The sequence below is a fragment of the Lithobates pipiens genome, unplaced genomic scaffold (assembly GCF_037356315.1).
Source record: "Lithobates pipiens isolate NorthernLeopardFrog02 unplaced genomic scaffold, aLitPip1_a1.2 Scaffold_19, whole genome shotgun sequence".
Classification (NCBI taxonomy): Eukaryota; Metazoa; Chordata; class Amphibia; order Anura; family Ranidae; genus Lithobates; species Lithobates pipiens.
In genome coordinates, this window is record NW_027507764.1 from 48,558,645 (window position 1) to 48,574,563 (window position 15,919).

General features: G+C 47.8%; 1 protein-coding gene across 1 annotated transcript in view; it reads left to right on the plus strand.

Annotated features, from left to right (window-relative positions):
- The window catches only part of THSD7A (thrombospondin type 1 domain containing 7A), a 443,828-nt gene that overhangs the window by 285,448 nt on the left and 142,461 nt on the right, over positions 1-15,919 (plus strand). Inside the window, exon 8 of the mRNA XM_077490719.1 lies at positions 2,814-3,005. Within this exon, the coding sequence (XP_077346845.1) occupies positions 2,814-3,005 (192 nt within the window). The remainder of the gene's footprint in view (positions 1-2,813; positions 3,006-15,919) is intronic.

Here is a 15,919-nt window from a genome sequence, read left to right on the forward strand (position 1 = left end):
TTAGCAAGTTGTCTTCACCATGTCTAGATGCTTAAATGCATTGAGTTGCTGTCATCTGATTGGCTGATTAACAATTTGTGTTACCAAGCAATTGAACAGGTGTACCTAATGAAGTGGCTGGTCCGTGCATACCTCTACAATCAGCAATGCTCATGCTCCAAGCTGATTGGAGAGCTCTAGAACTGACTCATTAGGAGGGAGTGTCTGGTCTTTGCAGAGAGACCACTGCTTTCACACAGAGAGTAAGGGCTCTACTCTGCAGCATTCTGGCAGGGGACAGGCTTTTGTACTCAGGCTGTGGCTGTTTTCTACAGAAACGCAACTGTGAAGCTTTGAGCACCTTTTGCTTTCATGCACCAAAAATCTATTTTGCTGATTTAAACTGCAAGTTTCCATTGGGGCTTTCAGAACCCATGAATGGAAAATGCAATAATGTTCAAGTCAATAAGTGGCATCGAGAACAGTTGATTAATACTAAAAACGTACTTTTAATTTCTGGTTACTTTTCCAATAAATTATTGACACCGAAGGTGATTACATTATTTTATCAGAATGTACATTTTGAGTTGCCATCCATCAAACTTTTCACTAAATATGATCGCTGCAGATCCATTTTCTGTTATATGCTGAGCTTGAATTACCATATTTATCAGCGTATAACACGCATTCATTTTAAGAGGGAAGGTTTAGGGGAAGAAAAATTAATTTTAAATAAGGAACTTAGAAGCAAAATAGGGGTTAGTGCCCATCTGCAGCCTCAACATTGCCATCAGTGCAGCAGCCTCACCATTGCCCTCAGTGCAGCAGCCTCACCATTGTCATCAGTGCAGCAGCCTCACCATTGCCCTCAGTGCAGCAGCCTCACCATTGCCCTCAGTGCAGCAGCCTCACCATTGCCCTCAGTGCAGCAGCCTCACCATTGCCCTCAGTGCAGCAGCCTCACCATTGCCCTCAGTGCAGCAGCCTCACCATTGCCCTCAGTGCAGCAGCCTCACCATTTCCCTCAGTGCAGCAGCCTCACTATTGCCATCAGTGCAGCACCCTCACTATTGCCATCAGTGCAGCAGCCTCACCATTGCCATCAGTGCAGCAGCCTCACCATTGCCATCAGTGCAGCAGCCTCACCATTGCCATCAGTGCAGCAGCCTCACCATTGCCATCAGTGCAGCAGCCTCACCATTGCCATCAGTGCAGCAGCCTCACCATTGCCATCAGTGCAGCAGCCTCACCATTCTCATCAGTGCAGCAGCCTCACCAATGCCATCAATACAGCAGCCTCACCATTGCCACAATGCAGCAGCCTCACCATTGCCATCAGTGCAGCAGCCTCACCATTGCCATCAGTGCAGCAGCCTCACTACAGCAGCCTCACCATTGCCATCAATGCAGCAGCCTCGCCATTGCCATCAATGCAGCAGCCTCGCCATTGCCATCAATGCAGCAGCCTCGCCATTGCCATCAATGCAGCAGCCTCGCCATTGCCATCAGTGCAGCAGCCTCGCCATTGCCATCAGTGCAGCAGCCTCACCATTGCCATCAGTGCAGCAGCCTCACCATTGCCATCAGTGCAGCCTGATCGATGTCCATCTGCAGCCTAGAGGGGACAGGGAGAGGGGCAGGACGAGCGCTGACAGATTACATACAGTGAGAATCTCCTATGATAGACAGAACAGTGGTCCAATGACAGCCCAGGAGATGGAACTTCCTATTACAGAGGCTGCCAAGCAAACCAGAGATTCTCCTGTATGTAATCTGACGGCGCTCATCCTGCCCCGTTCCCTGTCCCATCCGAGGCAGCTAAAATTGAAGTATCGGCATATAACACGCACACGCTATTTGCACCCAATTTTCAGGGTGAAAAAGTGCATGCTATACGCCAATAAATACAATACTCATTAGTTCACATTAATGCAGAAAGTGACAGCCTTGGTAAAACGTAGTGACCTTTTAGTTAAAGCTGTGACTAAAACTGTTAAAGTGGTTGTATACCCACATTTTTAACTTTTACCTACAGGAAAGCCTATAATAAGGCTTACCTGTAGGTAAAAAAAATATCTCCTAAACCTGTACGGTTTAGGAGATATTCCCCTCGGTATGCGCCGCTGACTGCAGCGGCGCATGCGCACAAGGGGTTTCTCGCCGTCAAAATGCGGCAGCAGCCGAGCGGCCGGACTGAAATCTCCCGCACGCATGCGCGGGAGTGACGATATCGCGGCTCCGGCCACTCACAGCGCCGGAGCCGCGATACCCGGAAGAAACGCAGAGGGAGCATGTCAGCTCCCTCGGCGTGGATCGGGCCAGATGTCGGGGCCTCGTTCTAAGGTAAGTATTTCATAATGAGCTAGTATGCGGTGCATACTAGCTCATTATGCCTTTTGCTTTGCAGGTTTAAAAAAAAAAAAAAAATGTGCGGGTTTACTACCGCTTTAATTCCTTGATAATTCCTGTAAGAGAAAAAACTCTGTTGAAGGCCCTTTTCACACTTGTACGACTTGTCCAGCGACTTGGGACTGCAAAGTAGTATGACAAGTTGCTCTCCACGATTTCCAATGACTACCATTCATATTAGTACGACTTCAAGTCGTGCCGACTTCAGAGTAGTCCCTGCACTACTTTGGTCCAACTTTGATGTGAGCTACACAGGCATTCCCTGAAATCGCGGCAAAAATCGCGACAAAATCTTTGACGTTGCAGTAGCGTGAAAGGGGCCTTAGGGTCATTTTTTTTGTTGGTCCCTGAAACACAATGGTGTCTTTTGTTTTACTGTCATCACTTGTGATACCAATAAAAGACTTAATGTTTCTTTTTTCCAGGAGAGGAGGTTGACAGACAGATGTGCCGAGATGCCATCTACCCCATCCCTATTGCTTGTGACGTCCCATGTCCTAGAGACTGCGTCCTCAGCTCGTGGTCTGAATGGTCGTCCTGTTCACACACCTGCTCCGGGAAGACCACCGAAGGAAGACAAACAAGAAATCGAGCTATTCTTGCCTATCCGGGTGATGGTAAGTCTATCACAGCTGTTCTTTACAAAGAAAACTAATCATGTTTAAAGCTGTACTCTGGCTGATCTTAAAACTAAACTCCTTCAATAGTCCCAAAGGCTATAAATCCACTTGGTAAGCAACAGATGCCTTTAAAACCCAAGTTCTCACATTGTAAAAGTAGCAGTGACATCATCACTGTGATGTATGAGGCTGTGGGAGGGGCCCAGCACCCACTACTTGCTGCCTGCAGAAAACTACAGGAGGGGGGCGGAGACAAGACCAGTCACCCTGCACAAGTAGAGGGAGCAGCAGTGAGCGGTCTTTATTACAGGAAGCTCCAGCATAGACATCTCACACTGGATTACTGCACAGATCTGGAAGAAATACACAAAGCACACCAAGATTCAGATAAGAATACACATTCCTCTGGTAATTGCGCAATTATTTTTTATCCCAGTAGCATTTCTGGTTCTACGATCACTTGCAAAGCAGAAATGACACTGGACCCAGTGGGTGATTCCATACTGTAAGCCAACAGGCTCTACTGTATTGCAAAGCTTCCTTAGTCAAACATGTTTCAGGCACTGGGAGCTGTAGGAGGGTGGTGGTGTTTAGTCTAGAGGAGAGCACAGGGAGCGGCAAGGTCATAATTCAGCATGCAGGCAGCTTGTGGGAGTGTGCAGCGGTGGTAGCACACACAGTCCAGATGCAATAGAAAGAACTTGTACTGTAGTAGTAGAGTATATCAGTTCACAACAAGCCCGGCGAGAAGGCAGCCCGACCTGAAACACTCATGGGTGAACAGCAGATTGTAGCAAAGCAGATCTCCAGTGGCATCACTAGGGTTGGTGTCACCCCCCCTCCACCAACTATAGTCCCCCCTCAGTACAGACCCCACTCTCTCAGTATAGCCCCCCCCCCACTAAGTACAGATCTCCCTCCCGCAGTACAGACCCCCCCACTATGTACAGACCCCCTCCCTCAGTACATACCTCCCACTAAGTACAGACCCCCCTCCCTCAGTGCAGACCCCCCTCCATGAGTATAGACTCCCCCCCCCCCTCAGTAAAGACCCCCCTCCATGAGTATAACTTCCCCTCTCAGTAAAGACCCCCCTCTCTCAGTATACACCCCCCTGCACTAAATACAGACCCCCTTTCCTCAGTACAGACCTCCCTCCATCAGTGCAGACCCCCCTCAGTGCAGACCCCCCCATCAGTATAGACACCCCCCCTCTGTGCAAACCTCCCCATCAGTATAGACACCCCCCCTCAGTGCAGATCCCCATCAGTAGACACCCCCCCTCAGTGCAGACCCCCACCAGTATAAACACCCCCCCTCTGTGCAGACCTCCCCATCAGTATAGACACCCCCCTCAGTGCAGACCCCCTCCATCAGTATTGACAACAGTATAAACCCCCCCCCCCCACACAAATGCAGACCCACCCCAGTATAAACACCCCCCCTTCAATACAGACCCCCCCATCGGTATGTCGAATGTCTCTGAGTGGTCTCTGAGCATCTCCAAGCACCTCTGAGGGTCTCCGAGCATCACTGAGTTGTCTCTGAGCACCTCCGAGCGTCTCTGGGTGTTTCCGAGTGTCTCCAGTGCCCCTGCACCTCTGGCCACATGCGACACTGCATACACCAGCAGTGGCACTGGAACCAATTATCTTTGTTTCCATTGACTTCTATGGGGAAACTCACTTACGAGTGCTTTGGATTACAAGCATTCTCCTGGGACTAATTCTGCTGGTAATCCGAGGTACCACTGTACTGCCGAATGGGGCCCAATAGGGCTGCTGGGAACGAGCCGCGGCAAAACCAATGGGGATTTTTTTTTTCGCCTCACCAGAATATATATTGTTTTGTGACTTCCTCTCCAGCACGTTGCTCCATTGAGAATATTGCTGTCTTTTTCTTGGAAAGACACACTAGAATATTCCTGCAGGTTTTTCCAATTGGTGTTTTTTTTTCCTCTATCTTTTTTTTTGTGCGTAGTCAAAAATGAAATTAATTTAGAAGGAATTTTCGGTGCCCGGGGACTTCTCAGCCAAGAAGGAGAGATGATTCTTGTGAAATGACTTTTTGTCCCCAGAGCTCCAGTCAATCTGCACACGAGTCGATCTCCCCTGACATTCCCTGTTCAGGAAATAAATAATTTAATCCGGTGACATTTTGCCGAAAGGATTTTGCTGTGTCGTTAGGAAGTGTGTCCATATTTTATCTCATACACGTCTCCTATCTCATTTTTACAACAGTGAAAAAAAAAATATATAGACCTTTTTTATTAAATACGGTAAAGAGCAATTTGACCGGTGCAGTAATCCGTAGCAACCAATCAGCATTCATCTTTTCTACACTTAAAGTTCATCTAAACCCAAGAGAAAGAATGTAATATGCTGAAGCTCGCCAGCCCTTAGGTGTGGTGGCTGCATTAGTTTCCTTAGGCATTTTGTATCCTTTATTTTCACTTGGTGATCCTGCCAGTAACACACTTCTTATCCTAAATCAGGGGTCTCCAAACTTTCTAAACAAAGAACGAGTTGTATGTCCTTCAGACTTTAGGGGGGCCAGACTGTGCCCAGCGGGAGTGAACATTTTCCTGACATCAGTGGGAATAAACATCCCTATATTTGGTATTAGGGGGAAGGATAATACCCCATCGTTGGTATCATTGGGATGAATAGTGCCCCATCATTGGTATTATTGGGATGAATAGTGGGAGTGCCTCATGGTTGGTATCATTGGGAGGAATAGTGCCCCATTGTTGGTATCAGTGGGAGGAATAGTGGAATAGTGCCCATCATTGGTATCATTGGGGGGAATAGTGCCCATCATTGGTATCATTGGCGGGAATAGTGCCCATCATTGGTATCATTAGGGGGGATAGTGCCCATCATTGGTATCATTGGGAGGAATAGTGCCCATCATTGGTATCATTGGGAGGAACATTGCCCATCATTGGTATAATTGGGATGAATAGTGCCCATCATTGGTATCTTTGGGAGGAATAGTGCCCATCATTGGTATCTTTGGGAGGAATAGTGCCCATCATTGGTATCATTGGGGGGAATAGTGCCCATCATTGGTATCATTGGGGGGAATAGTGCCCATCATTGGGGGGGGTAGTGCCCATCATTGGTATCATTGGGGGGAATAGTGCCCATCATTGGGATGAATAGTGGCCATCATTGGTAACTTTGGGAGGAATAGTGCCCATCATTGGTATCTTTGGGAGGTATAGTGCCCATCATTGGTATCATTGGGAGCAATAGTGCCCCATCATTGGTATCATGGGAGGAATAGTGCCCCATCATTGGTATCATGGGAGGAATAGTGCCCATCATTGGTATCATTGGGATGAATAGTGCCCATCATTGGTATCATTGGGAGGAATAGTGCCCATCATTGGGAGGAATAGTCCCCCATCATTGGTATCATTGTGATGAATAGTGCCCATCATTGGTATCATTGGGGGGGATAGTGCCCATCATTGGTATCATTGGGAGGAATAGTGCCCATCATTGGTATCATTGGGAGGAACATTGCCCATCATTGGTATCATTGGGATGAATAGTGGCCATCATTGGTATCTTTGGGAGGAATAGTGCCCATCATTGGTATCTTTGGGAGGAATAGTGCCCATCATTGGTATCATTGGGGGGAATAGTGCCCATCATTGGTATCATTGGGGGGAATAGTGTCCATCATTGGGGGGGATAGTGCCCATCATTGGTATCATTGGGGGGAATAGTGCCCATCATTGGGATGAATAGTGGCCATCATTGGTATCTTTGGGAGGAATAGTGCCCATCATTGGTATCTTTGGGAGGAATAGTGCCCACCATTGGTATCATTGGGAGCAATAGTGCCCCATCATTGGTATCATGGGAGGAATAGTGCCCATCATTGGTATCATTGGGATGAATAGTGCCCATCATTGGTATCATTGGGAGGAATAGTGCCCATCATTGGTATCATTGGGAGGAATAGTCCCTCATCATTGGTATCATTGTGATGAATAGTGCTCATCATTGGTATCATTGGGAGGAATAGTGCCCATCATTGGTATCATTGAGAGCAATAGTGCCCCATCATTGGTATCAGTGGGAGGAATAGTGCCCATCATTGGTATCATTGGGATGAATAGTGCCCCATCTTTGGTATCATTGGGAGAATAGTGCCCCATCATTGTTGGTGTCGGTGGTAGAAATGGTGCCTCATTGTTGATGTCAATTGGCAGAGCAGTGCCTCAAATCAGTGGAAAAATAGTTTAACAAGGGTCAGATAAGAGCAAGCCAAGGGGCACATCTGGCCCCCAGGCTGCAGTTTGGAGACTCACTTGCTGTACTGTATTCATAGGAAGGTGCTCTGTAGTCCACATAGAGAGTGTGCAAAACCACAAAATATAAAAACTAAAATACTAATAAAGTTAGACAATAACGTTTTCTTTGCCCCCCGAAGATGTCCCTTGCATAGACGAAATGCGTAGGGTAGGGCTAGTGACATATGACGTTATTACAACCGTCGGGGCAACGTGGCAAGGTGTTGTTTGAGCTTTTTTAAATTCTAAAAAAAATGTCCTGGACAGCCAGAGGAGGACCCTGTGGACATTGAAGAGGCCCATGCATTCTTGAATAATCCCTAGGGGGTGTTCCTTGCTCTGTTAATCTCTTGGTTTTTCTTTCTTTCTTGGCCTATGTTTAATCTGCAACTGGCATGGAGCTTCACATGTGATCAGTTAATACATAAGCTATTTGATGGTTTGATAGTTTGGTTGAGAGCACAACCAATGTGAGGCCGCGTACACACGCGGGGACTGTTCGCTCAACTTTGTCCGTCAAACAGTTTCAGCGGACAGTCCGCTCAAAATTAGCATGGACGGACTTGCCCACACACGACGAACGAACAGTCCGCTGAAACCGTGCACGATGACGTGAACGGCACGTACGACGGGACTAGAAAACGACGTCCTATACACTGCAATGCAAACTTCGGCGTGTAAATCCTTTCTGAGCATGCGCGGAACTTAGTTTGACGAACAAGCCTACACACGAGGGGACTGTTCGCTGAAACAAAGTTTCAGCGGACAGTTTTTAGGAATTTCCGAAAAACTTTGTTCAGCAGACTGTTCGCTGAAACTGTCCGCTGAAAGCCCACACACGAGCGGACTGTCCGCCCAAACACTGTTCAGCGGACAAAGTTGAGCGAACAGTCCCCGCGTGTGTACGCGGCCTGACAGTTAGCATTCTCTTGTCATGCTGGGAATTTAAAGTGGATGTCATAATGTAGAGTATAAGATTTCCTATCATTTGAGCCCAGTCTTGCCACAAAGAGTTAATCCAGCTCTGAGCAATCCTCTTTTAGGCCGGGTTCACACCGCTGCGATGCGGGAACGCCGCGAATCCGCAGCGTTTTCCCGCATCGCATGACTCCCGCCGGCAGTTCACACTGCCCTATGCGGACGGCTGGGAGTGTCAATGATATGTTAATGACACCCCCAGATCCGTCCGCATATCGCAGTGCGATCTGCCGACTCGCACAGCAATCGGATCGCATGGTGTGAACCCCAATGCGATCCGATTCTGTTGCGGACCAAAAAAAGGGTCCCGTGCGAGTTTGCTGCGGGAGCGATGCGAATTCAGCCATACTATCTGTATGGCTGAACTCGCATCGCTACGGAGATCGGATGTGATTTGCGGTGCGAATCACATCCGGATCTCCCCCCGCAGCAGTGTGAACCCAGCCTTATTGTTCAGTCAGATAAATCTTGACAAACAGAGAAAAACTTTGTCAAATCCTCCCCCTTGCTGTGAGTGACGGGTGATTTACATATCTCATGCACTAGCCTAAGAGACATGCATTATTTTTTTAATTCCCTCCAACTCCTTTCTTCTGCTGCTCTGCAAGGATTGGCTGTTCCACACCTCAGCATGATTGGGCATGCTGAAGTCATGTGGTTACTTTCCTGTCTTTTCACTGGATGTTAGAGATCATAGCAGAAGTTCAGTGTAAGAAATACAAAGGAGAAAATGCATATTGACAAGGGGAGTGTAGAGGTGGGCGGGGAGTCTTCTGACATCACTACTCCACCCACCGAGCTCCAGACAACAGACCCACCCACAGAATATGCAGTTTTTCGGGTCTCATAGCAGACAGAGGGAAGACATTTGACAGGTAAAGATACATGCAGGAGGCATGTATATCCTTATAGATAACCCCTATGGCAGTAGTTTAGAAAGGATGATATTGGGTTTACATCCACTTTAATTATTTTTTTAAATTTTAAATTGATGGGTTTAGTACTGTTATAAGGGGTGGCACTTGAGGGTGGGGATAAAAACGCAGCACCTCAGGTATACCCAGTGAAGTGACTGGCCCCAAGTGATATGCAGAGATGAAACAAATCCTCCTACATAAGTTGTGACTGTTTATCTGCCGTCATCTTTCCCCTACATCTATTCAAAGTGCTGAACTTACACAGGATCTCTCAGCTCTGAAAAGCAGGGGGCGGAGAGCTGAAATGACATCAGTGAGGAGAGATCTGAGAGCTGATTGGAGGGAAAGGACACACCCTCTTCCACACAGCACAAAGGGACAGAGCTGAGACTGTCAATCAGCTGGAACTCTCTCCCCCCGTCACCATTTTTCTCTTGGTGTCAGGAAAACATATCAGAAGTGATTCACGCTGATAGCAGAAGAAGGAAGCAGCAGACAGAAACGACACTTAGTGCTCTGGATTGAGACACACAATACATACTATAGGGATATGTTTTTATTTTTCATATCTGAGGTTTACAACCACTTTAACCACTTCCGGACCGCGGCTCGCCGATGTACGTCCCTACTTTGAGGACAGATATTGTTGTTATGGCAGCATCTAGCTGCCATAACCCCAGTATCTCCATGTTCGGCCTGCGGTCCAGTACAAGATGAAAAAATGATAAAAGTGGTCTCTGCGGCGGATTTGCCCCACAAGATCACTTTTATCGGCGGCAGGAGAGGGCTCCTCCCTCCGGCCGCCATCTGGTGCCCTCCGCCGCTTACCGGAGCCGTCGGCAGCGGCGGAGGTGATCGGATCCTTCCTATGGATGTACATGGAGATGAGTGAGGAGAAGATGGCCCCCACCCATCTCCATGACACTGCATGGCGGAAGCGACGTCAAAACGTCACTTCTGCCCATAGCTCTTAAAGGCCATTTTATTTTTTTCCTTTTTTTAAATTACACTTTTTTTTTATTGCATTTTAGTGTAAATATGAGATCTGAATTCTTTTTGACCCCCAGATCTCATATTTAAGAGGACCTGTCATGCTTTTTTTCTATTACAAGAGATGTTCACATTCCTTGTAAGCCCTTGTACACACGGTCGGACATTTCGACAACAAAGTCCGTCGGATTTTGTCTGACGGATTTTGTCCGAAACTGGTGTTGCATACACACGGTCAGACAAAGTTGTCGGAAAATCCGATCGTTCGGAACGTGATGACGTTTGTTCATTACGACGGGACTACATTCAGGCTACTAGCCAATAGCTTTGGTCTCGTAATTTGATCTGAGCATGCGTGGCACTTTGTCCGATCGAAATTCTCTACAAACGATCGGACAAAGTCCGATCGGATCATGTTGTTGGAAAATTTTATAGCCCAGCTCTAAAACTGTGTCAGTCAGATATTCTGACGGAAACAGTCTGATGGAGCACACACACAGTCGGATTATCCGACAACACGATCCAATCGGACATTTTCCTTCGGAATGTCTGACCGTGTGTACAAGGGCTAATAGGAATAAAAGTGACATCATAAAAAATAAAAGGTAAAATAAATAAGAAAAAACAAACGTAAATGCGTCTCCATCCCGCCGATCTTGCGTACAGAAGTGAACGCATATGTGAGTAGCGCCCGCATATGAAAACAATGTTCAAACCACACAAGTGAGGTATCGCCGCAATCGGTAGAGTGAGAGCAATAATTCTAGCCCTAGACCTCCTCTGTAACTCAAAACATGAAACCTGTAGAATTTTTTTAATGTCGCCTATGGAGATTTTTAAGGGTAAAAGTTTATCGCTATTCCACAAGCCGGCGCAATTTTGAAGCGTGATGTGTTGGGTATTAATTTACTCGGCGTAACATTATCTTTCACAATATAAAAAAAAAAAAAAATTGGGCTAACTTTACTGTTGTCTTATTTTTTAATTCAAAAAAGCATATTTTTTCAAAAAAATTGCATTTGTTAGACCGCTGCGCAAATATGGTGTGACAGAAAGTATTGCAACGGCCACCATTTTATTCTCTAGGGCAGGGATATGCAATTAGCAGACCTCCAGCTGTTGCAAAACTACAAGTCCCATCATACCTCTGCCTCGTGGTGTCATTCTTGTGGCTGTCAGTCTTGCTATGCCTCATGGGACTTGTAGTTCTGCAACAGCTGGAGGTCCGCTAATTGCATATCCCTGCCCTAGGTGTTAGAAAAAAAAAATGTATAATGTTTGGGGCTTTTAAGTAATTTTCTAGTAAAAAACCGGAGTTAGACTTACCGGTAACTCTTTTTCTAGGAGTCTTCCAGGACAGCCTTTGAGATATAGGGCTCCTCCCTCCGGGACAGGAAACACGTCAAGCCAATTAAATAAAAGGTGTGGTCCTCCAGGCCCTCCTCAGTTTTACTCCAAGAACCGCCGGGAGGCTCTGAAAGACATAACACACTAACAATCATGTTAATACACATCCTCACCACTTAGTCCAATTTAAACAACTTTGGGTGGGAAGCCAGGCTGTCCTGGAAGACTCCTAGAAAAAGAGTTACCGGTAAGTCTAACTCCGGTTTTCTCATATCGTCTTCCAGGACAGCCTTTGAGATGATAAGCAAGGAGCTCACCTTGTCAGGGCGGGACCACTGCCTGGAGGACCTTACGTCCAAAAGTCTGCTCTTTATCAGACCATAAATCCAGACGGTAATGTCTTGCGAACGTTGAGTAGCTGGACCACGTTGCTGCTTTGCAGATCTCCTCCGGAGAGGCTCCAGCCCTCTCTGCCCATGATGCGGAAACCGCCCTTGTAGAGTGTGCCTTAACTAAGGGTGCCTGCTTCCCCTCTAACTCATAGGCTTTAACTATCGCCATTCGTATCCACCTGGCGATAGACGCTTTGGACGCCTTGCAGCCCTTGCGGGCGCCCGAAAAATTAACAAAAAGTGAGTCTGACTTCCTGAAGACCTTAGTGGCTTCTAAAAAAAAAAAACAATAGACTTCTCCTGACGTCTAACAAACTTAAAGATCTCGCCTCATCCTTGTCTGAGGTTGAGAAAAAAGTTGGCAAAATAATATCCTGTGTCCTATGAAAAGTGGACACCACTTTAGGAAGAAAACTAGGATCAGTCTTAAGTACTACCCTGTCCTCTAAGATTAACAGAAATGGCTCTCTGACCGAGAGCGCTTGTAGATCACTGACCCTTCTAGCTGACGTGATCGCTATCAAAAATACAGTCTTTAGTACAATCCACTTAAGTGAAGCCCCCTCTAATGGTTCAAATGGATCTTGGGTCAGAGCTCTAAGAACCAAGGCCAAATCCCAAGTAGGACAGGACTTCATTCTCACAGGCCTGGATCTAGATAGAGCCTTGAAGAAGTTCCTGACAAATGGATTCTGCTGAAGGGAGGACTGAAGGAAAACACTTAAGGCCGCCACCTGTACCTTTAGAGTGCTGATAGATAGGCCCAGTTCTACCCCTGCCTGTAGAAAATCTAGGACTGCCGGGACCCCGGGACTTGCAATCCCCTGTTCTCGCAACCAGGAATTAAACCTCTTTCCTACCTTGGCGTAAATTGCCCTAGTAACAGGTTTACGGCATTCTAACAAGGTCTTAATCACTCTCTCTGAGAAACCCTGTGACCTTAAGATTTGTTCCTCAGATACCAGGCCGCAAGCTTGAGCCTCTCTATCTGAGGGCACAGGATCGGCCCCTGGGAAAGTAAGTCCTCCCTGACTGGTAGAAACAGCGGAGGATGTACGGCCAATCTCTTTATGCTGGCAAACCAGGGTCTCCTTGGCCAAAAAGGAGCTACTAAAATGAGGTCCGTAGTTTCCGAACGGAACTTCTGCAGAACCTCCGCCACCATCCTTACGGGAGGAAAGGCGTAACACAGGCCAAACATCCATGGATTGGCAAGGGCGTCTATCCCCCTGGCCCGATCCTGTGGGTGAACCGAAAAAAATTGTGTCACCTTCCTGTTGCCTTCTGTTGCAAATAGGTCTATTTCTGGCCTTCCCCAGCATGACACGATCTCCTCGAACACTTCCTTGTTGAGGGCCCACTCGTCCTGACCTATCTTCTGGCGACTGAGAAAGTCGGCCAGGAAATTCTGGGTTCCCTTTAGGTGAATGGCTGATATTGAGGACAAATTCTTCTCTGCCCAGCAGAAGATCTTGTCCGCAATTACCTGCAGTGCAGGGCTTCTGGTTCCCCCTTGCTTGTTCAGGTAGGCTACTGCTGTCACATTGTCTGAGCGAACTTGCAGATCCCTGCCATGTAACCGGGACTGGAATGTTTCTATAGCTTTCCAGACTGCCAGAAGTTCCTTCTGGTTTGAGGAACGACCTGTCTCTAGGTTCGACCAGGAACCCTGGGCTAAGGTTCCCTCTAGGTGGGCACCCCAACCCAGCGCACTGGCATCGGTCGTGACCACCACCGTAGCTTGTGGGGACCAGGGAAGACCCCTGTCTAGGTTGACCTGGGCCCGCCACCACCAAAGAGACCTCCTGACTGCCGAGGATAGGGGCATAACCTGATCCAGGCTCTCCTGCCTGCCATCCCAATAACGGAGCATGAGACTTTGTAAAGGACGCTGATGATGTCTTGCCCAGGCCACCGCTGGAAAGCATGATGTCATCAACCCTAGGACTCTCATCACCTCCCTGATCTGGGCTTCCCGACCAGATTGAAGCTGGGCTACCGCCTGCTCTAGCTTGCCGATCTTCTCCTCCGGAAGAAATACTCTCATTTCCACTGAAGAAATCCTGTATCCTAAATACAGGACCTCCTGTGAGGGGGTCAGCTGGGATTTTTCCTGGTTTATCAGCCACCCCAGTGAGCGCAGGAAAACCAAGGCCTCCTGTATGTCCCTCTGCAGCTGTTGGGCCGACTGGGCTATGAACAGTAGATCGTCCAGATATGGGATCACTGTTATAGCCTTGAGCCTTAATGGGGCCAGTGCCTCTGCCAGAACTTTTGTAAAGACTCTTGGTGAGGCTGAAAGCCCGAAGGGGAGAGCTCGAAACTGGAGGTGTAACACCCCCGTGTTCAACCTCACCGCCAACCTGAGAAATCTCTGAGATTCCGGATGAATCGGGATATGCAAATATGCATCCCTGAGATCCACTGTGGCCATGTGACAGCCCTGAAACAGGAATTTGGTTACCGAGAAGATTGACTCCATCCGGAACCGCTTGTATTTTATAAATCTGTTCAGGGGACGGAGATTCAGTATTAACCTGAACTTCCCCGAAGTTTTCTTTACCACAAATACGTGGGAGTAAACCCCCAAGCCTCGCTCCTCCTGAGGTACCTGCACCATTACTTCTTGGTCCACCAGATCCCCCAGAAGAAGAGCCAAAGCCTCTGCTTTCTCTTGGTCCCTTGGTAACCTTGTTACTTGAAAGTTCGGGAGGGGAACTGAACCAAACTCCAACCTGTAGCCGTTCCTTACAAGATCTCGAATGAACGGACTTTCGGTTGAAGCTTCCCACTGTGGGAGGAACTTCCCCAGTCTTTCTCCCACCGGGACGCAGGAGTCACTGGGTTTTAGGGGAGGGTTGAGGAGGATTGAATAAGATACCTCCTCTGCCTCTTCCCTTGTGACCCGTCCAATGCTTTTTGGGGCGAACCTCCCTTTCCTGCAGGTTTTGCTGCCTGGGGCTTCGAAAAAGGCGTTTCCCTTCAGGTCTCTTTTTCCTTTCTGGGAAAGCTTTCTTCCTATCCTGCGTGCGCTCTAACGCCTCTTGCAGGCCGGGCCCAAACAAATGGTCCCCTGAAAAGGGTAATCCACACAACTTTAGTTTTGAAGCTGTGTCTCCTGACCAGGTCTTAAGCCAAACGGCCCTTCTGGCAGCGTTCACTAGTGCTGCTGATCTAGCAGCCAGTTTGACTGATTCTGCAGAGGCATCCGCTAAAAAGCCCACCGCTTTAAACAGTAGCGGAAAGGACTTCAACAGCTGTTGCCTAGAAGTACCTGCAGAAATATGTGATTGTAACTGTGTAAGCCAACACTCCAAGTTTCTGGCCACACAGGTAGCTGCTAGGGCCGGTTTAAGCCCAATGGAAGAGGCATCCCAGGCTCTCTTGAGCAGCAGATCTCCCCTCTTATCCATAGGGTCCCTGAGTGAACCCATATCATCAAAGGCCAAATCTGTCTTCTTAGAGACCTTAGCCAAGGGAGCGTCTAATTTGGGAACCTTGTTCCAGGGATGCACCGCATCCGATTCAAAAGGGAACCTCCTTCTAAGGCTACCTGAAAAAAATGGCCTTTTTTCCGGTTGTTCCCACTCCAGCAGAATCGCCTCCACTAGCGACTTATGGACGGGGAATACCCTGTCTTTCATTACACTCGACCCTTGATACATCATGTCGTGTTTTGAAAGCTGGACCTGTTCTTCTCTGATCTCTAAGGTGTCATATATAGCCTTGAGGAGGTCACCCACATCATCCAAAGACAGCTTGTATCTGGCTGATCTAATGGCCTCTTCCTCCCCCTCAGATTCTGAAGTAGACTCTGTCCTAGAGGAGGCTAATGACCTGGATAACCTCTCCCTATCCACCTCCTCCTCCTGACTTGGTTCGGATAAGGAAGGCATACTCACGGCTCTGGGTAAAGAGACAGAAGGACCCTGCATCCTATCCATCATGTTTTTAAAAGATTGGAAGGTGGATGCAATCTCA